At 49.4% G+C, this 22,443-nt stretch overlaps 1 protein-coding gene across 2 annotated transcripts in view; it reads right to left on the reverse strand.

The window, feature by feature from the left end:
* Positions 1-212: 212 nt before the first annotated feature.
* LOC309555852 (uncharacterized protein) overlaps positions 213-22,443 on the reverse strand; it is a 31,686-nt gene continuing 9,455 nt past the window's right edge. Inside the window, exons 5-7 of one of the 2 annotated variants that reach the window (XM_082258018.1) lie at positions 1,582-1,728; positions 1,114-1,261; positions 213-638 (exon numbers count right to left, since the gene is read on the reverse strand). In XM_082258018.1, coding sequence (XP_082114144.1) covers positions 1,121-1,261; positions 1,582-1,728 — 288 coding nt within the window. In that variant the 3' untranslated portion in view covers positions 213-638; positions 1,114-1,120. The remainder of the gene's footprint in view (positions 639-1,113; positions 1,262-1,581; positions 1,729-22,443) is intronic. The other variant, XM_082258019.1, reaches the window with a different exon arrangement.

Consider the following 22,443-nt stretch of genomic DNA (forward strand, 5'->3'; position numbering starts at 1 on the left):
GGCATGTCGCCTACACCTGTGAGATTAGACTCTGTGGATTTCCCTTCACTTCCTGTGTGGTCACCAGGGCAGGAATTACATGAAAATCTCCCAAATAGGAGCACAGGAAACAAAAAAAACCTGACAAAAGTTCTAACCCATCCCCACTCCATCCATCAATATAAGATATACTATCATTCACCAACAGGATTCATTCATGGGACACGCAGTGATACATTGTAATATTTAATAATGTCTGTATACAGAACAGAAGACAGAATTATATTAATATTATTAATTCTCCACTTAATTAAAGTTACCCCTCCCCCCCCACTCCGCAGTCAGCAGAGTCGTAACACAAAGCAGGCTGAGCCACAAAGCTGACACTCTAACAGAATGATATGAGGTTGGTCCCCCATGATTGGTGTTTTCTATAATGTGCCCTACTGAGTTAGTGATCATGTTGTGAAAATATAATAATGAGGTACACGCCCCCTTCCTGTCTAGCTAATTTGCATAATGTGTCACTAACACTACAATGACTGAATACTGATGAACGTGCGACAGACGGACAGACGCCTCCAACGAGCCGGCCTATCATCCAGCCAGAAGGCCTCGGCTCCCGGGAATACGGTCAGAGAACTGCGACGGCCTCCCACCTGTAAAGAACAGAAATATGACAGGGAAAGGGTTAATGCATAAAGCTGATTGCAAAGTCATGTCATGTGACTGCACTCAACCAATAATAAACTAGCTGCATAGAGATATCATGTGACCACCCTGAGCCAATGTAGTGGTGTCACATGATCACAATGAGCCAATGTAGTGAATAGTGATGGGCCAAACCCCTCCCCCCGGTTCTGTTCACACCAGAACTCCTGAACAAGGAAAAGGTTCGGCCCGAGCCGTGAACCCTATGGGACCTGAACTTGAAAAATCAAAAGTCCCCGTTTTTAAGGCTATTGGCCATAAAAGGGGTACGGGGGCCCAGATACTGCCCTAGGGCCCATGTATCAATGCAAAAAAATTATATTGTTAATATAACAATATATATTATATATATATATATATAATTATATATATGAGCCAATATCGGAAAGTGGCAGTAAAATGATGTCATGTGATCTTTCTTACTGGCAGATCAGTCCTCCTCGCTGGAGCTGGAATCATCCACAGTGGACCCAAGAGGAGATGTACAGCCATGACGGCGGCAGCGGACTTCCATCCTGCTTCTGATTGGCTGCAATCTGCTGCGTGGTGGAGGGTGCCTGACCCTGGAGATCTATGGAGAAGGTGAACTGGTCATTACCGGGACACGGGACACACATTTCACATTACCCGACACCCAATCAGAGGGACCATTCCAGACAGAACAATGGAGCTAAACCTTCTTCTGAGGTCAGATACATTGCCCCAGTTCACCTTTAAACATTTCCAGCAGACTGAGGAGGGTTCGGACGGTCCTCCATCTTTTAGGTCTCTCACATGTTTCAGTCTTTGGAGCTTTGCTGGGCAGTAATAATAAAGCAATGGCTGGTCTCCTGGGACGGGTGGTACTCCCAGCACTGTGAAAACAACAATAAGGATGAGTCATTCCCTCACCTCCTCACTGGAGCTGGAAGATTCGAATCTCCAGTTTGGGTTCTCATAGGGCGCTCCCCGCTGGGTCTGCCACACCCGCTGTCTGCCTGTTATGGGGACCTTCATGACCCTCCCAGCCTTGGTGGTGCTGGTGGTGGTGGTGCCGCTCTGCCAGGAGAGAAAGAAATCAAATATTGGTGGTGGAATGATGAGGATTCATTTATGGAGCTGCAGAGAACAACAACAAATGTTACCCATGTGCTTGTCTCCGTTATATCTCAATGTGCGTACCTCCAAACATTTGAAATTCAGTGTATCACGCTGCGGCAAAATATGGGTGTGCCCAATAGCTTAGCAGTGGGAGGTGCCTAAGGGATGTTGTTAAAACCCTGGCTTCCTTGTACCTATAAAATATGCCTCTCGCCTCTATTCCATGCCTTCCTTCTCTGCTTCATGCCTCCATCCTCTGCTCCACGTCTCCCTCTGCTTCATGTCTCCCCCTCTGCTCTATGCCTCCCCTCCTCTGCTCCATGACTCCCTCCTCTGCTCCATGCCTCCCTCCTCTGCTCCATGACTCCCCCCTCTGCTCCATGCCTCCCTCCTCTGCTCCATGCCTCCCCCCTCTGCTCCATGCCTCCCTCTGCTTCATACCTCCCCCCTCTGCTCCATGTCTCCGCCCTCTGCTTCATGTCTCCCTTTGCTCCAGGTCTCCCCCCTCTGCTCCAAGTCTCCCCCCTCTGCTCCATGTCTCCCTCCTCTACTCCATGCCTCCCTCCTCTGCTCCATGTCTCCCTCCTCTACTCCATGTCTCCCTCCTCTACTCCATGTCTCCCCCCTGCTCCATGTCATCCCCTCTGCTCCATGCCTCCCCCCTCTGCTCCATGTCTCCCTCCTCTACTCCATATCCCATACTCTGCCCCATGTCTCCCCCCCTCTGCTCCATGCCTCCCCCCTCTGCTCCATGCCTCCCTCCTCTGCTCCATGTCTCATCCCTTTGCTCCATGCTCCCCCCCCCCCCTCTGATCCATGTCTCCTCCCTCTGCTCTATGCCTCCCTCCTCTATTCCATGTCTTTCTCTGCTCCATGCCTCCCTCCTCTGCCCCATGCCTCCCTCTGCTCCATGTCTCCCTCTGCTCAATGTCTCCCTCCTCTGCTCCAAGTCTCCCGTCTCTGCTCCATGTCTCCCTCTGCTCCATGTCTCCCTCCTCTGCTCCATGTCTCCCTCCTCTGCTCCAAGTCTCCCTCCTCTGCTCCATGTCTCCCTCTACTCCATGTCTCCCTCCTCTGCTCCATGTCTCCCTCTGCTCCAAGTCTCCCTCGTCCGCTCCATGTCTCCCTCTGCTCCATGCCTCCCTCCTCTACTCCATGTCTCTCCCCTCTGTTCCATGTATCCCTCCTCTGCTCCATGCCTCCCTCCTCTGCTCCATGTCTCCCCCCTCTGTTCCATGCCTCCCTCCTCTGTTCCATGTCTCCCCCCACTGCTCCATGTCTACCCCTTCTGCTTCATGTCTCCCTCTGCTCCATGCCTCCCTCCCTGGAGTAGATAAAAATCACAGACCTCAGATCAGCAGTGTCTTGCAGAGTGGTGTGCTGCTCCCCTCCTCCTCCTCCTCCATGTACAGGAAAACACAGGAAGGAGGAGGGGCAGGTTCAGTGCATGGCGCTCTGCACTGTCAGAGCAGCGGGGAGAGATGCCGGCTGGAATGTATTGTTTGCAGCGTGCGGGGAACCAACCTGCCCGCACTGCCGTGGGCATTCTGGGACTCGGCCCTGACTCACCAGATGGCGGGACACGGACCATTTTCTGGGATGGTCCCGGTGAATCAGGGATGGTTGGGAGGTATGAATGTGGACAGGTTGGTCCACCTCATCTGGTTATGGAGGTGCAGGAGAGGGACCCGAACCCCAAAAAATTCAAACCCCAATTATGCTTTTAGTTTAGAAAAACGAAATACGGTCTGACCCTTCCTTTTCTTTAGAAAGTTTTGCCTTGCTTTGTGAGAAAGCAGCGGCCTCTCTGCAGAGGTCTGGCATGCCCCCTGCTGAGTCAGAGCCATAGCTCTCCAATCAGTGGAGAGAAGGAGCTTTGCTGATTGGAGAACTCTATCTCTGACTCAGCAGAGAGGCGTGTCAGACCTCTGCAGAGAAGCCTCTGCTTCCACAAAGACAGCAAGGCTCCTCCTCTGCAGGGGACAGGCTTTAATACTCAGGCTGCGGCTGCTTTACAACTCACAGTAAGATTTTGCACACCTGGAATGGATTTATCTGATTTGAACTGAAAATCCACTTAGGATTATTGGCTCGCTCCACAGACAGCTGCCCTTGCCACCCCAGCGATTTGTGGTGGGTCACTTTTCAGAGGGCAGTAGAGAAGGGGCCACTGCCCCCTGTACGGCAATCGTTTTTTTGACAGCCAAGTGGGGATTCTGTATGTAAATACGGCACCACAACCAGAAGCCAAGAGTTTGATCTGAGGTTGCAGCACAGCCCCATTCACTTGCATTGGTTGCGTTCGGTGGCGGTGCTGCAGCTGAAAATAATGGGGGGGGGGGCATCATTTATTCTGTGACCACTAAGCAAAGCATTGCGACCACATTGTCTAACCCCCGGGGAGCTGCATGCTATCTTTTAACTGGCCAGCCGCCCCTAAGGTGCTTCCTATCCTGGACCCGCCATGACAGTTGTAGTTTGGGGAGGATTCTTGGGGGGGGGGGGTGTCACTGAGTTTTATTTAACCACTTCCTGACCACGCCTTTTCCTGACACTTGTTGTTTACAAGTAAAAATCTGTATTTTTTGCCAGAAATTTACTTAGAACCCCCAAACATTATATATAGAGGCCCTAAAGAATAAAATGGTGGGTGTTGCAATTTTTCTATGTCACACGATATTTTCGCAGCAGGTTTTTCAAACGCATTTTTTTTTTGGGAAAGAATACACTTTAACAAATTAAAAAAAGAAAAACAAAATATAACACCCAATTTTTTGTAAGATTTAAAGGATGATGTTTGGCCCAGTAAATAGATATCTAACATGTCATGCTTTAAAATTGCGCACGCTTTTGGAATGGCGCCAAACTACGGTATTTTAAAAATCTCCATAGGCGACGATTAAAAAATTTCTACAGGTTACTAGTTTAGAGATGCAGAGAAGGTCTGGGGATAGAATTATTTCTCTCCCTTAGACGTTGGTGTTGATACCTCACATGTGTGCTGCGAGCACCGTTTACATATGTGGGTGGGCATGATATCTATACGTTCACCACTGCGTGCGAGCACAAGGGGACAGGGACTTTAAAAAAAAAAAAAAAAGTATTATTATTATTATAATTATTATTTTATTACATTTTTTATTTTTACACTGTCCCTTTAAAAAAAATATTGATAACTTTTATCAATAAATAAAATGCTTTAAATTTTTTTCCCCCAATTTTTTTTTCCCCTTTTATTGGTTGAACTGGATAGACTTGTGTCTTGTTTCAAACATACTAACTATGTAACTATGACAGGTCCTATTTATGGAGAGACCCCAAATCTCTCCTCTACCTTTAAAAGCAAAAAAAAAAAGTTTGATCTTTTGCAAAAAAAAAAAAAAATTGTTTACATGGGCCCAGAACCAGGAAGGTCCTCTTTTTGGTGAGATCAGGGTTTTAAAAGACCCCACATCTCTCCTCTACATTTAAAAGCAAAAGATCAAAAAAAAAAAAAAATCTTTTGGTTAAAAAAAAAAATGGCCTTGTTTACATAGGGACAGAACCAGGAAGGTCCTCCTTTTGGAGAAATCAGGGGTCTATAGGACCCCACATCTCCCCTCTACCTTTAAAAGCAAAAGATAAAAAAAAATAATAATATTTTGGATTAAAAAAAAAAAAATTGGCCTTGTTTACATGGGGCCAGAACCAGGAAGGTCCTATTCTCGGAGAGATCAGGGGTCTATAAGACCCCACATCTCTCCTCTACCTTTTAAAGCAAAAGATAAAAAAAAATGGCCTTGTTTACATAGGGCCAGAACCAGGAAGGTCCTATTTTTGGAGAGATAAGGGGTCTATAAGACCCCACATCTCTCCTCTACCTTTAAAAGCCAAAATATTAGAAAATATATATATATTTTGGTTTAAACAAAAAAAAAAAATGGCCTTGTTTACATGGGGCCAGAACCGGGAAGGTCCTATTCTCGGAGAGATCAGGGGTCTATAAGACCCCACATCTCTCCTCTACCTTTTAAAGCAAAAGATAAAAAAATGGCCTTGTTTACATAGGGCCAGAACCAGGAAGGTCCTCTTTTTGGAGAGATCAGGGGTCTATAAGACCCCACATCTCTCGTCTACCTTTAAAAGCAAAAGATCAAAAAAAAATAAAAAATCTTTAGGTTTAAAATTTTTTTTAAAATGGCCTTGTTTACATAAGGCCAGAACCAGGAAGGTCCTCTTTTTGGAGAGATCAGGGGTCTATAATAGTGGTCCTCAACCCTGGCCTACAGGGCCCACTAACAGGCCAGATTTTAGGTATTTCCTTAGGGAGATGCAGACTAGAGTACTGCAATCACTGAGCAGCAAATGATATCACCTGGGATGTATTTCAGTTATCTTGAAAATCTGGCCTGTTAGTGGGCCCTGTAGGCCAGGGTTGAGGACCACTGGTCTATAAGACCCCACATCTCTCCTCTACCTTTAAAAGTGTAAAAGATCAAATAAATAAATAAATCTTTTGGTTTAAAAAACAATGGCCTTGTTTACACGGGGCTCGAACTGAAAGTGACCATCACTTTGGTCCTCCAAGGCCATAGAGATGAGCAGAGGCCATCTTTTCTTTGCTCATCTCTGTGTCCAGCCACCGTCAGTGATGGATCGGTTCCTGGAGCTACCGATTAGCCAGGTAAGCCCGGGAACCACCGGAAAGCGGCGGGAGGTGGGACCACCCCTCCTGCTGCTTCTAAAAATGATCCAGCAGCTAATTAGCTTCTTGGATCATTTTTATCAGAAAGTTCAGCTCCTGAGGAAAATTTTATTATGGAATCTAGCTGCAGTCATATTAAATGTCAAAGTCATGGCGTATTTTCCCAGTTAAGCGGTCGGCAAGTGGCGGATGTACTTTTAAAACAAATAAAGGTAATTTAGGGTCAGCCAGCAGGGGGCACTCTGTACACCAACAGCATCATGCCAACTATGGAGGAGGACAGAAGAGCTAACACTCTAGGTGACCTGTATGGCCATCAGTGATTATTGCTACTCTATACGCTAGGCGTATTCTTCTTTAGCACTTTATTGGCCAATAACAATGAAATTAAAATCAATACAGAACCCGTAAAAAGTTCTCCAGCATGGAGACCCCGAAATATGAGATCTGCAGATCATTTCTAGACCTCCTGCCCCAGGATAACATCTGCAGCATCTGGATCCAGCATGGTGTCCACAAACAACATTACACGTCACCCTCCCATCAGAGGAAGCTGTCCCTATCATGTGGTCACATCAAACCATTCGCACTGAGACTGCACATGACCACATGAGAGGGAGGAACATGACCAATGATGATACATTGACACCAAAGCCACAACCCGACCCCCGACCACAGGACGGGCACACCAGGACGCAGAGCCGAAGAGCTGCAAATGTTGCATGCTGACACTGATTGTATGTGAGAGACCAACCAGGACTACCCAATATGTATATGGAGGGGGGGGGCTCCACCAACCACATCAGGGTAAAAAGGGGCCCTGGTATCAGAACAAAAGGCCATCGGAAAAGTCTCACATCAACCTGGGAAACGATTATATGTTTTCACCACAGAGGGCCATTATTTCATCCCTGTTATGGTGCCCCCTGGTAGATGTCATGGGCTCACCTTAGGCACGGAGTCTAAGTACCAGCGATTGCTTACCAGATCTCATTATGGTGGAGTTGGACCAGAAACCCTAGTGGTTCTCGGGTTTTCTGTGCTACAAACTGGCAGCGGGTCGAGGCCCTCACCCCACCAATGGGTTGCTGTGATAGAAGGGCTGCAACCCATTGGTGGAGTACATTAACAATGACTACAAGAGAGTAGTCAGGTCAAGGCAGAGGTCAAGGCAAACATCAAGACAGGCAGCAGGCAACAGAGTAGTGAGGTCCAGGCAGGGGTCAAGGGAGGCAGCAGGTAAGCGAGTAGTCAAGTACAGGCAGAGCTTTAGGTAGGGGACGGGAAAGAGAGTAGTCAGGTCCAGGCAGGGGTCATGGGAGGCAGCAGGTAAGCGAGAAGTCAAGTACAGGCAGAGGTTGAGGCAGGCGAAAGGCAAGAGAGTAGTTAGGTCCAGGCAGGGGTCAAGGGAGGCAGCAGGTAAGCGAGTAGTCAAGTACAGGCAGAGCTTTAGGTAGGGGATGGGAAAGAGAGTAGTCAGGTCCAGGCAGGGGTCATGGGAGGCAGCAGGTAAGCGAGAAGTCAAGTACAGGCAGAGGTTGAGGCAGGTGACAGACAAGAGAGTAGTCACATGAAGGCAGAGGTCGATGCAGGAAAGAGAATATTCAGGTCCAGGCAAGGAAATTAGGCAAATGACAGGCATGAGATTAGTTAGGTTCTTGAAGGGATCAAGGCAGGCAGCAAACAAGAGAGTACTCAAGTCCAGGCAGGGGTTGAGGCCGGCAGCAGGCAAGAGTAGTAAGGTCAATCTAGGTCAGCAACAACCAGGCAACTGGTAAGTATTTTAGCTCTCAGGCAGCTGGTGATTACACTTATTTAAAAGGCTCGAGCCTAAATACCCTTCTGGTTAGAAGACACTCCCAGCATTGTCACCAGGAACTTGGGAAGTCCTGGAGGTAGTGGAGGCCCTAGGAATCCTGGAAATCCCAGCAGTAATCCTGCAAGTTCTGTACAATCCAACCAGAAGAACGTTAGGTGACCCTATGTAGTAGAAGATTCATGGACATCTATCTGTTATACCTGAAGGGTTTCACATGTACTGTCACTTTAAGGCTGGCTCCAACCAGGAGTGATGACAAGGGTCAAGGGGCAGAGTGGCCATCTTTAGACACATGCAGAGATGTATTGATATGCAGAGCTGTCCTGTAATGCTGTACAGTGAGTCCTGAATAAACAACCGTTGTTCCAGACCAGAGTCCTGTGTCTCTCACAACACGGAGAATATAACAGTGGCGACGAGGATGGGATTTACAAGGTTACTATCCGTGTGAGAAAGGAAAGGAAGAAAAAAAACTCTGGATTGTCAGGAATACAAAACCCACAGAGCCCAGCAGGAAAATGTCATTGATCGGGACATTAAGTGAATTTGATGGCGAACAGACAACGTGGATTTCTTGGATTGAAAGATTAGAACAATATTTCTGTGCAAATGCCATCCCAGGCGACAGGCAAGTAGCAGTGTTTCTGACAGTGGTTGGTGCTAGGACATATGACACTCTTAGGGATCTCCTTTTCCCTGAAAAACCAGCAACCAAGACTTTGGCAGAGCTCCTGACACTGTTAGGGAATCACTTCCAGCCTAAACCACTAGAGATTGCAGAAAGATTCAGGTTCTATCAGCGGCAGCAGCAGCCGGGTGAAGATATTAAGGCTTATGTGCTCGCCCTTCGCAGACTAGCCTCAACCTGTTCTTTTGGGGAGTATTTACCAACTGCACTGAGGGATAAGTTTGTCATGGGACTAAATAGTGAGTCTAGCCAAAAGAGACTGTTAACAGAGAAAGACCTTACCCTTACAAAGGCAATTGAGATAGCTTCAGTGATGGAAATGGCTGTGAAAGATACAGAAGCTTTGAACCCCCAGAGCAGAAGGGAAGAGGTTAAAGAGGAAGTTTTCAGAACAGCAGTCAAGCAAACTGCAGCTAACTGTAAATATAGACCCTCACCAACCAGGACGTCAGCTTGCTACCGTTGTGGGAATACAGACCATGATCACAAAGTCTGCCGGTTTAAGGATCAGCTCTGTCATAATTGTGGAAAGGCAGGCCATCTGAAACGAGTCTGCCATAGTAAGAAGGTGCGAAATAAACAACCTCTGAACCCCAGGACAAAGGCATATATGGTGGGAAGATATCCATCGTCATCGGAATCAGGGGATGAGGAAGTGCTCCACAGATTGGACATACATCATATGCATTCAGCACCCTCAGCAATGACTGTAGAGGTAACCGTGGAAGGAAAGAAACTCAAGATGGATGTAGACACAGGAGCAGCAGTTTCAGTTATCACCCAGAAACAATGGAGAAAACTTCTGATCCGAACAACTGTCCGTCCAACACCAATAAAACTGCAGACATACTCAAAGCAGATACTCCACCCACTGGGGTACGTGAAAGTACAGGTATCCTACAAGGGTCAGACAAAGAGAATGCCATTGTATATCCTAGAACATGGGGGACCCCCTCTCTTTGGGAGAGACTGGATTGCTCACTTTGGCATGCCAGACATCGCCATTAACCCCTGCAACACTGTGACCATCACATCAAGAGATAACGAGGGATGGGTGGAATCCCTGAAACAGCGATTCCCACAAGTCTTTGATCACCATTTGGGAAAAATAAAGCATGACTGTGTGAGACTCAGGCTGAAACCCAATGCCCAGCCTAGGTTCTTCAAAGCTCGGACGGTACCTTTCGCACTCCGAGCAGGTGTGGAAGCTGAACTAAGCCGGCTGGAGGAACAAGGTGTCATCTCAAAGGTAGAGCACAGCGAGTGGGCATCACCAGTTGTACCAGTAAAGAAAGCGAATGGGGACTTACGCATTTGTGGCGATTTCCGCATGGCACTAAATTCTCAACTGGAGATAGACCAGTATCCCCTACCCAGAGTAGATGACATTTTTGCCTCTCTTGCAGGAGGTCAAAACTTCACCAAGCTTGATCTCAGGCAAGCTTATTTACAGTTTGAGGTCCACCCTTCGTCCCGCAAGTTTCTAACAATCAACACTCACAAGGGACTGTATGAATACAATCGGATGGTGTTTGGGGTAGCCTCCGCCCCAGCCATTTGGCAACGCAAAATGGATGAGATTTTGGCGGACATTCCTTTCACACAGTGCCTGTTAGATGACATGCTCATCACGGGCCTGACGGACCAGGAACACAAGCATAACGTGGAGCTTGTGTTGGCGAGACTGCAAGAACAGGGTCTAAAAGTGAACTTGGCGAAATGCCAATTCATGGTACCTAAATTGGAGTTTTGTGGCCACCTTGTGGATGCAGAGGGTATACACACCACGGAAGCCAAAGTTGATGCTTTAGTAAAAGCTCCAGCCCCGACCAACGTCCAGCAGCTGAGATCATACCTGGGCTTGCTGAACTATTACCACAAATTCCTGCCGGATCTAGCACACACTTTGTTTCCATTAAACAAGCTTTTGGAGACACACTCCAGATGGAACTGGTCGGCTGCATGCCAACGTGCTTTTGAAGTTTCTAAGCGAAAGCTGTTGGCGTCACGCATGCTCGTGCACTATGACCTCCAAAGGCCTCTCACCTTGGCTTGTGATGCCTCACCCTATGGTCTAGGGGCTGTACTATCTCACGTTTTACCAGATGGGTCAGAGAAACCTGTGGCATTCGCCTCCAGGTCCTTGACAAAAGCAGAAAGCAATTACTCTCACATTGACAAAGAGGCTCTGGCGCTCATATGGGCAATTAAGAAGTTTCATCTTTACCTGTATGGTAGGGAATTCACCATACTGACTGATCATAAACCACTCCTTCAGATCTTTAGCCCTGACAAAGGCATCTCCCAGACGACTGCAGCCCGTCTTCAACGCTATGCCCTATTCTTGGGAGCATATAACTACAAAATCCAGTATCGCAGCCATGATGCCAACGCTAATGCAGACGCCATGTCCCGTCTGACAAGGACATTAACAGACTCTTCTCCACCTGTCAAGAGTTGTCGTTACACCAGCCTGTCCTTTCTGTCTTCCGGGGAAGTAGCAGCCCATACAGCCAAGGATACCTTCCTTAAGACAATACTCTCCTGGGTACGTTACGGTTGGCCTGCAACTGTCACACAGGATTATGAGCCTTACTTCCGTAGGCGTCTGGAATTAACTGTGTCTGGCAACTGTGTTTTATGGGGAGACCGAGTGATCGTTCCACAGACCCTCCGGAGACACATTCTGGAATTGCTACATACTGGTCATCCCGGGGGCACACGTATGAAACAAAAGGCCCGAGGCTATGTGTGGTGGCCGAACCTCGACTCCGATATCACGACATATGTGAATGCGTGTGCTGGATGTGCACAAACTGCGAGAGACCCTCCTCGAGGGTGCGTCCAGCCCTGGACTTGGCCCACGGTTCCCTGGTTTCGCCTACACTTGGACTTTGCAGGCCCGATCAGAGGACACACCTTTTTGATCATTATTGATGCCCATTCAAAGTGGCCTGAGGTCGTTCCTGTTACTCAGCCAACGACTAAGGCGACGATTTCCATACTGTTACATCTCGCTGCTACGTTTGGATACCCCAGAGAAATTGTCACAGACAACGGTGCACAATTCACAAGCCAGGAGTTTCAGGGTTTCCTGACTGCCCACAACATCAAACACAAGTTGACCGCACCTTACCACCCGGCTACAAATGGTCAAGCAGAAAGGTTTGTACAGACCTTCAAACGCTATTTCAAAGCTACTGTGGCTACAAGTAAACAACAGTCCCTGTCACCCCAGCAGCTGGACTCCTTCCTTTCTGCTTACAGAACCACACCACATGCAACCACTGGGAAAACTCCAGCTGAACTTCTTTTGGGTCGGCAGCCATGGACTGTTTTGGATATGCTCCGCCCTCAAACGGTCCAGGAACATGTACGGCAGTCCCAAGACAAGAGGGTCGAACACGACGAGATTCCCCGGTTTACAGCCCAGCAAAAGGTATGGGCCCGATCTTATGGCGCTTCCAACACTCGTTGGCTTCCTGCTATCGTCGCAGAGACTTTGGGACCCAAAATGTATAGGGTCTGCCTGGAAGATGGTTCCATTTGCAGAAGGCATGCGGACCAATTGCGTCCTCGTTCTCAGCTGCCCGAATCCCTGACATCGGCTGCACCTCCAGTGTCTCAAGGATCTGCTCCTACCGGATCAGGAGGCATTGAGACTGATGCTTGGGGAGACTCTGAACTTTTGAACTCAGCTCCAACAGAGCCCTCCAGCCCTGGACCAGAGGTCTGCTCACCCTCTGAGCTAGGGAATCCCCTCTTGGCCCCGCCGGTGTCCATTCCGGCCAGCCCTGCTTCCTCCAGCCCCGAGTCGCTGGGTGCCCGTCCTCAACGACACTGTCGCCCTCCTGACCGGTTTCAAATGCAAGACCGGTTACGAGACTTTCGACGGGCCCGCCGAAAGTGATCCGCTGCCATTTTCTCCCCGGAGCTTCCCTGGAAGTTGTTCTCACATCCGGACATGGAAGAAACCATGTAAATCTCCTGAGTTGGAGGACTGTATTGGACAATTATGAGTACTGTTTTATGCCTGTTCTTGTTTTGTTGTTTTTTTTTTTTGTTTTTTGGTTTTTTTTTAGGTATGGATGGAAGGTGTTATACCTGAAGGGTTTCACATGTACTGTCACTTTAAGGCTGGCTCCAACCAGGAGTGATGACAAGGGTCAAGGGGCAGAGTGGCCATCTTTAGACACATGCAGAGATGTATTGATATGCAGAGCTGTCCTGTAATGCTGTACAGTGAGTCCTGAATAAACAACCGTTGTTCCAGACCAGAGTCCTGTGTCTCTCACAACACGGAGAATATAACAGTGGCGACGAGGATGGGATTTACAAGGTTACTATCCGTGTGAGAAAGGAAAGGAAGAAAAAAAACTCTGGATTGTCAGGAATACAAAACCCACAGAGCCCAGCAGGAAAATGTCATTGATCGGGACATTAAGTGAATTTGATGGCGAACAGACAACGTGGATTTCTTGGATTGAAAGATTAGAACAATATTTCTGTGCAAATGCCATCCCAGGCGACAGGCAAGTAGCAGTGTTTCTGACAGTGGTTGGTGCTAGGACATATGACACTCTTAGGGATCTCCTTTTCCCTGAAAAACCAGCAACCAAGACTTTGGCAGAGCTCCTGACACTGTTAGGGAATCACTTCCAGCCTAAACCACTAGAGATTGCAGAAAGATTCCGGTTCTATCAGCGGCAGCAGCAGCCGGGTGAAGATATTAAGGCTTATGTGCTCGCCCTTCGCAGACTAGCCTCAACTTGTTCTTTTGGGGAGTATTTACCAACTGCACTGAGGGATAAGTTTGTCATGGGACTGAATAGTGAGTCTAGCCAAAAGAGACTGTTAACAGAGAAAGACCTTACCCTTACAAAGGCAATTGAGATAGCTTCAGTGATGGAAATGGCTGTGAAAGATACAGAAGCTTTGAACCCCCAGAGCAGAAGGGAAGAGGTTAAAGAGGAAGTTTTCAGAACAGCAGTCAAGCAAACTGCAGCTAACTGTAAATATAGACCCTCACCAACCAGGACGTCAGCTTGCTACCGTTGTGGGAATACAGACCATGATCACAAAGTCTGCCGGTTTAAGGATCAGCTCTGTCATAATTGTGGTAAGGCAGGCCATCTGAAACGAGTCTGCCATAGTAAGAAGGTGCGAAATAAACAACCTCTGAACCCCAGGACAAAGGCATATATGGTGGGAAGATATCCATCGTCATCGGAATCAGGGGATGAGGAAGTGCTCCACAGATTGGACATACATCATATGCATTCAGCACCCTCAGCAATGACTGTAGAGGTAACCGTGGAAGGAAAGAAACTCAAGATGGATGTAGACACAGGAGCAGCAGTTTCAGTTATCACCCAGAAACAATGGAGAAAACTTCTGATCCGAACAACTGTCCGTCCAACACCAATAAAACTGCAGACATACTCAAAGCAGATACTCCACCCACTGGGGTACGTGAAAGTACAGGTATCCTACAAGGGTCAGACAAAGAGAATGCCATTGTATATCCTAGAACATGGGGGACCCCCTCTCTTTGGGAGAGACTGGATTGCTCACTTTGGCATGCCAGACATCGCCATTAACCCCTGCAACACTGTGACCATCACATCAAGAGATAACGAGGGATGGGTGGAATCCCTGAAACAGCGATTCCCACAAGTCTTTGATCACCATTTGGGAAAAATAAAGCATGACTGTGTGAGACTCAGGCTGAAACCCAATGCCCAGCCTAGGTTCTTCAAAGCTCGGACGGTACCTTTCGCACTCCGAGCAGGTGTGGAAGCTGAACTAAGCCGGCTGGAGGAACAAGGTGTCATCTCAAAGGTAGAGCACAGCGAGTGGGCATCACCAGTTGTACCAGTAAAGAAAGCGAATGGGGACTTACGCATTTGTGGCGATTTCCGCATGGCACTAAATTCTCAACTGGAGATAGACCAGTATCCCCTACCCAGAGTAGATGACATTTTTGCCTCTCTTGCAGGAGGTCAAAACTTCACCAAGCTTGATCTCAGGCAAGCTTATTTACAGTTTGAGGTCCACCCTTCGTCCCGCAAGTTTCTAACAATCAACACTCACAAGGGACTGTATGAATACAATCGGATGGTGTTTGGGGTAGCCTCCGCCCCAGCCATTTGGCAACGCAAAATGGATGAGATTTTGGCGGACATTCCTTTCACACAGTGCCTGTTAGATGACATGCTCATCACGGGCCTGACGGACCAGGAACACAAGCATAACGTGGAGCTTGTGTTGGCGAGACTGCAAGAACAGGGTCTAAAAGTGAACTTGGCGAAATGCCAATTCATGGTACCTAAATTGGAGTTTTGTGGCCACCTTGTGGATGCAGAGGGTATACACACCACGGAAGCCAAAGTTGATGCTTTAGTAAAAGCTCCAGCCCCGACCAACGTCCAGCAGCTGAGATCATACCTGGGCTTGCTGAACTATTACCACAAATTCCTGCCGGATCTAGCACACACTTTGTTTCCATTAAACAAGCTTTTGGAGACACACTCCAGATGGAACTGGTCGGCTGCATGCCAACGTGCTTTTGAAGTTTCTAAGCGAAAGCTGTTGGCGTCACGCATGCTCGTGCACTATGACCTCCAAAGGCCTCTCACCTTGGCTTGTGATGCCTCACCCTATGGTCTAGGGGCTGTACTATCTCACGTTTTACCAGATGGGTCAGAGAAACCTGTGGCATTCGCCTCCAGGTCCTTGACAAAAGCAGAAAGCAATTACTCTCACATTGACAAAGAGGCTCTGGCGCTCATATGGGCAATTAAGAAGTTTCATCTTTACCTGTATGGTAGGGAATTCACCATACTGACTGATCATAAACCACTCCTTCAGATCTTTAGCCCTGACAAAGGCATCTCCCAGACGACTGCAGCCCGTCTTCAACGCTATGCCCTATTCTTGGGAGCATATAACTACAAAATCCAGTATCGCAGCCATGATGCCAACGCTAATGCAGACGCCATGTCCCGTCTGACAAGGACATTAACAGACTCTTCTCCACCTGTCAAGAGTTGTCGTTACACCAGCCTGTCCTTTCTGTCTTCCGGGGAAGTAGCAGCCCATACAGCCAAGGATACCTTCCTTAAGACAATACTCTCCTGGGTACGTTACGGTTGGCCTGCAACTGTCACACAGGATTATGAGCCTTACTTCCGTAGGCGTCTGGAATTAACTGTGTCTGGCAACTGTGTTTTATGGGGAGACCGAGTGATCGTTCCACAGACCCTCCGGAGACACATTCTGGAATTGCTACATACTGGTCATCCCGGGGGCACACGTATGAAACAAAAGGCCCGAGGCTATGTGTGGTGGCCGAACCTCGACTCCGATATCACGACATATGTGAATGCGTGTGCTGGATGTGCACAAACTGCGAGAGACCCTCCTCGAGGGTGCGTCCAGCCCTGGACTTGGCCCACGGTTCCCTGGTTTCGCCTACACTTGGACTTTGCAGGCCCGATCAGAGGACACACCTTTTTGATCATTATTGATGCCCATTCAAAGTGGCCTGAGGTCGTTCCTGTTACTCAGCCAACGACTAAGGCGACGATTTCCATACTGTTACATCTCGCTGCTACGTTTGGATACCCCAGAGAAATTGTCACAGACAACGGTGCACAATTCACAAGCCAGGAGTTTCAGGGTTTCCTGACTGCCCACAACATCAAACACAAGTTGACCGCACCTTACCACCCGGCTACAAATGGTCAAGCAGAAAGGTTTGTACAGACCTTCAAACGCTATTTCAAAGCTACTGTGGCTACAAGTAAACAACAGTCCCTGTCACCCCAGCAGCTGGACTCCTTCCTTTCTGCTTACAGAACCACACCACATGCAACCACTGGGAAAACTCCAGCTGAACTTCTTTTGGGTCGGCAGCCATGGACTGTTTTGGATATGCTCCGCCCTCAAACGGTCCAGGAACATGTACGGCAGTCCCAAGACAAGAGGGTCGAACACGACGAGATTCCCCGGTTTACAGCCCAGCAAAAGGTATGGGCCCGATCTTATGGCGCTTCCAACACTCGTTGGCTTCCTGCTATCGTCGCAGAGACTTTGGGACCCAAAATGTATAGGGTCTGCCTGGAAGATGGTTCCATTTGCAGAAGGCATGCGGACCAATTGCGTCCTCGTTCTCAGCTGCCCGAATCCCTGACATCGGCTGCACCTCCAGTGTCTCAAGGATCTGCTCCTACCGGATCAGGAGGCATTGAGACTGATGCTTGGGGAGACTCTGAACTTTTGAACTCAGCTCCAACAGAGCCCTCCAGCCCTGGACCAGAGGTCTGCTCACCCTCTGAGCTAGGGAATCCCCTCTTGGCCCCGCCGGTGTCCATTCCGGCCAGCCCTGCTTCCTCCAGCCCCGAGTCGCTGGGTGCCCGTCCTCAACGACACTGTCGCCCTCCTGACCGGTTTCAAATGCAAGACCGGTTACGAGACTTTCGACGGGCCCGCCGAAAGTGATCCGCTGCCATTTTCTCCCCGGAGCTTCCCTGGAAGTTGTTCTCACATCCGGACATGGAAGAAACCATGTAAATCTCCTGAGTTGGAGGACTGTATTGGACAATTATGAGTACTGTTTTATGCCTGTTCTTGTTTTGTTGTTTTTTTTTTTTGTTTTTTGGTTTTTTTTTAGGTATGGATGGAAGGTGTTATACCTGAAGGGTTTCACATGTACTGTCACTTTAAGGCTGGCTCCAACCAGGAGTGATGACAAGGGTCAAGGGGCAGAGTGGCCATCTTTAGACACATGCAGAGATGTATTGATATGCAGAGCTGTCCTGTAATGCTGTACAGTGAGTCCTGAATAAACAACCGTTGTTCCAGACCAGAGTCCTGTGTCTCTCACAACACGGAGAATATAACACTATCTGAAGGGGGAGAGGGTGAGATAAGAGTGCCACACCGCAGTGCCAAAATCCAAAATGGGTTTACTCCAATAAAAGTTCCAACAGAGGCCACAGAAGAGCACATTTCGGCAGTTAAGCCTTACCTTTTTCTTTTCTTCAAGTTATATTTCTACATCATTTTATTTGAATTTCAGTCCTGATAAAGGGGTGTCGTGTTCCTGGTGGATTGATGAGTGGACTTCCCCTGCATACCTCCTGGAGATGGTGGCTGGGTGTAGCAGGACAAGGAGTGGCCCGGTGTAGCAGCACATAGATTGGCGGGGAGTAGCAGGACAAGGAGTGGCAAGGTGTAGCAGGCCAAAGCGTGGCCAGGTGTATCAGGACAAGGAGTGACCGGATGTATCAGGACAAGGTGTGACCGGGTGTAGCAGGACAAGGTGTGACCAGGTGTAGCAGCACATAGAGTGGCCGGGAGTAGCAGGACAAGGAGTGGCCAGGTGTAGCAGGTCAAAGCGTGGCCGGGTGTATCAGGACAAAGAGTGACCAGGTGTATCAGGACAAGGTGTGACCAGGTGAAGCAAGACAAGGTGTGGCCGGGTGTAGGAAAACAAGAAGTGGCTGGGTGCAGCAGGACAAGGAGTGGCTGGGTGTAGCAGGTCAAGGAGTGGCTGGGTGTAGCAGGACAAGGAGTGGCCAGGTGTAGCAGGTCCAAGTGTGGCAAGGTGTAGCAGGACAAGGAGTGACTGGGTGTAGCAGGACAAAAGGTGGCCGGGTGTAGGAGAACAAGGAGTGGCCAGGTGTGGCAGGACAAGGAGTGGCCAGGTGTTGCAGGACAAGGAGTGAACAGGTGTAGCAGGACAAGGATTGACCAGGTGTAGCAGGACAAGTAGTAGCCAGGTGTTTATTTTTATTTTTTTTTTTCAAGTTATTTTTCTACATCATTCTATATCAATTTCAGTCTTGATGAAGGGGTGTCATGTTCCTGATGGATTGATGAATGGACTTCCCTTGCACTTCCTGTCCGATACTCTCTGGAGATGGTGGCTGGGTGTAGCAGGACAAGGAGTGGCCGGGTATAACAGGACAAGGAGTGACCGGGTGTAGCAGGACAAGGAGTGGCCCGGTGTAGCAGCACATAGAGTGGCCGGGAGTAGCAGGACAAGGAGTGGCCAGGTGTAGCAGGTCAAAGCGTGGCCGGGTGTATCAGGACAAGGTGTGACCAGGTGAAGCAAGACAAGGTGTGGCCGGGTGTAGGAAAACAAGAAGTGGCCAGGTGCAGCAGGACAAGGAGTGGCTGGGTGTAGCAGGTCAAGGAGTGGCTGGGTGTAGCAGGACAAGGAGTGGCCAGGTGTAGCAGGTCCAAGTGTGGCAAGGTGTAGCAGGACAAGGAGTGACTGGGTGTAGCAGGACAAAAGGTGGCCGGGAGTAGGAGAACAAGGAGTGGCCAGGTGTGGCAGGACAAAGAGTGGCAAGGTGTTGCAGGACAAGGAGTGAACAGGTGTAGCAGGACAAGTAGTAGCCAGGTGTTTATTTTTATTTTTTTTTCAAGTTATTTTTCTACATCATTCTATATCAATTTCAGTCTTGATGAAGGGGTGTCATGTTCCTGATGGATTTCTGTCCGATACTCCCTGGAGATGGTGGCTAGGTGTAGCAGGACAAGGGGTGGCCGGGAGTAGGACAAGGAGTGGCCGGGTGTAACAAGCAAAGGAGTGGCTGGGTGTAGCAAGACATAGAGTGGCTGGGTGTAGCAGGACAAGGAGTGGCCGGGTGTAGCAGGACAAGGAGTGGCCAGGTGTAGCAGGACAAAGAGTTGCCGGGTGTAGCAAGACCAGGAGTGGCTGGGTGTAGCAAGACATAGAGTGGCTGGGTGTAGCAGGACATAGAGTGGCTGGGTGTAGCAGGACATAGAGTGGCTGGGTGTAGCAGGACAAGGAGTGGCTGGGTGTAGCAGGACAAGGAGTGGCCAGGTGTAGCAGGACAAGGAGAGGCCGGGTGTAGCAGGACAAGGAGAGGCCGGGTGTAGCAGCACAAAGAGTTGCCGGGTGTAGCAAGACCAGGAGTGGCTGGGTGTAGCAAGACATAGAGTGGCTGGGTGTAGCAGGACATAGAGTGGCTGGGTGTAGCAGGACATAGAGTGGCTGGATGTAGCAGGACAAGGAGTGGCTGGGTGTAGCAGGACAAAGAGTTGCCGGGTTTAGCAAGACAAGGAGTGACTGGGTGTGGCAGAACAAGGAGTGGCCAGGTGTAGCAGGACAAGGAGTGGCCGAGTGTAGCAGGACATAGAGTGGCCGAGTGTAGCAGGACAAGGAGTGGCCGTGTGTAGCAGGACAAGGAGTGACAGGGTGTAGCAGGACAAGGAGTGGCTGGGTGTAGCAGGACAAAGAGTTGCCGGGTTTAGCAAGACAAGGAGTGACTGGGTGTGGCAGAACAAGGAGTGGCCAGGTGTAGCAGGACAAGGAGTGGGCGTGTGTAGCAGGACAAGGAGTGACAGGGTGTAGCAGGGCAAGGAGTGGCCGGGTGTAGAAGGACAAGGAGAGGCTGGGTGTAGCAGGACAAGGAGTGGCTGGGTGTAGCAGGACAAGGAGTGGCTGGGTGTAGTAGAAAAAGGAGTGGCCGGTGTAGCAGGACAAGGAGTGGCCGGGTGTAGCAAGACAAGGAGTGGCTGGGTGTGGCAGAACAAGGAGTGGCCGGGTGTAGCAGGACAAGGAGTGACCAGGTGTAGCATGATATAGAGTGACTGGGTGTAGGAGAACAAGGAGTGGCCGTGTGTAGCAGGACAAAAAGTGGCCAGGTGTAGCAGGACAAGGAGTGGCCAGGTGTAGAAGGACAAGAAGTGGCCAGGTGTAGCAGGACAAGGAGTGGCCAGGTGTAGCATGATATAGAGTGACTGGGTGTAGGAGAACAAGGAGTGGCCGTGTGTAGCAGGACAAGGTGTGACAGGGTGTAGAAGGACAAGGAGTGACAGGGTGTAGCAGGACAAGGAGTGGCCCGGTGTAGCAGGACAAGGAGTGGCCGGGTGTAGCAAGACAAGGAGTGGCTGGGTGTGGCAGAACAAGGAGTGGCCGGGTGTAGCAGGACAAGGAGTGACCAGGTGTAGCATGATATAGAGTGACTGGGTGTAGGAGAACAAGGAGTGGCCGTGTGTAGCAGGACAAGAAGTGACAGGGTGTAGAAGGACAAGGAGTCACAGGGTGTAGCAGGACAAGGAGTGGCCAGGTGTAGCAGGACAAGGAGTGGCCGGGTGTAGAAGGACAAGAAGTGGCCAGGTGTAGCAGGACAAGCAGTGGCTGGGTGTAGTAGAAAAAGGAGTGGCCGGGTGTAGCAGGACAAGGAGCGGCTGGGTGTAGCAGGACAAGGAGTGGCTGGGTGTAAAAGAACAGGTACTGATCGGGTGCAGCAGGACAAGGAGTGGCCGGGGTATAGCAGGACAAGGAGTGGCCGGGTATAGAAGGACAAGGAGTGGCCGGGTATAGCAGGACATAGAGTGGCCGGGTATAGAAGGACAAAGAGTAGCCAGGTGTAAAAGGACAGGTACTGATCAGGTGCAGCAGGACAAGGAGTGGCCGGGTATAGCAGGACATAGAGTGGCCGGGTATAGCAGGACAAGGAATGGCCCGGTATAGCAGGACAAGGAGACTGTGGCCGTGTGTAGCAGGACAAGGAGTGGCTGGGTGCAGGCAGTGGGTCCAGGTGCAGAGGGGAAATTCTGACCAGTTCTGTGCAGATATTGGGCACAGGAACACACAGGTTCAGGTGCAATATTCACATGCACAGATTTTTCATCAGGACTTTTCTGCCGGGGGTGGGGAAGGCTTAACTGCTGAAATGTGTTAAAAAACTCAACTTCCAGCCTCTGATAAGTGTGCCAGAAAACAACTCACAATACTGAGCATCTCTCATCAGGAACACGCTTGGATTTCATCCTCACATATAAACAATCTCTTTCCTCTACAAGCACTGATGAAGGGAGCTTAGTCCCTGAAACGTTTTGGCCTGTTGCGGTGCCGCACTTCAGTCTCACCTAATCCCTTTTCAGGTCGCAGTCTGAAGTGACAGGAGCCTCATATTCAGACACTGAGCTCAGTGCCAAGACTAGGACATCCAGTGCCCAGGGGGAAGATGCCAAGTCCTGGACCAGCTAGAAGCAAAATGAAAGGCAAGGCAGATATGTGATGAGGAGGGTGCAGCCCACCATGAGGTGCCTACCAACCTATGTGTAAAAAACTGTGCTTGGGACAGCTGCCTGTCCCCCCTCCCCCCACATCCCGGCCCTGACTGTACCACACTGTTAAGAATATGAAAAACCTTCAGGATTCATCGCCATCCTTCCATCCCTTCAAGTATTCACACCAGATGTATACCATATCTAATGAAGAGTATGGGGGAGGGGGGGGAGTCCCACCAATCTGGACTGCAGGTCAGTGATATTTCAGTGTTTGGAGAGTTAAAGCATATCTCCGGGAAATCTTAGTTTTTAGCCCAACCCCCACCCAATCAGATTTCCCCAAGATTTCCCCAGTACCTCCCAATGGCAGCTCTGTCTCCTCCATCATGACAACATGTTCACATCTCCACATTCTGACTTTCTCCC

The sequence above is a fragment of the Pelophylax lessonae genome (genome assembly GCF_965119305.1).
Source record: "Pelophylax lessonae genome assembly, chromosome: 5".
NCBI classification, from domain to species: domain Eukaryota; kingdom Metazoa; phylum Chordata; class Amphibia; order Anura; family Ranidae; genus Pelophylax; species Pelophylax lessonae.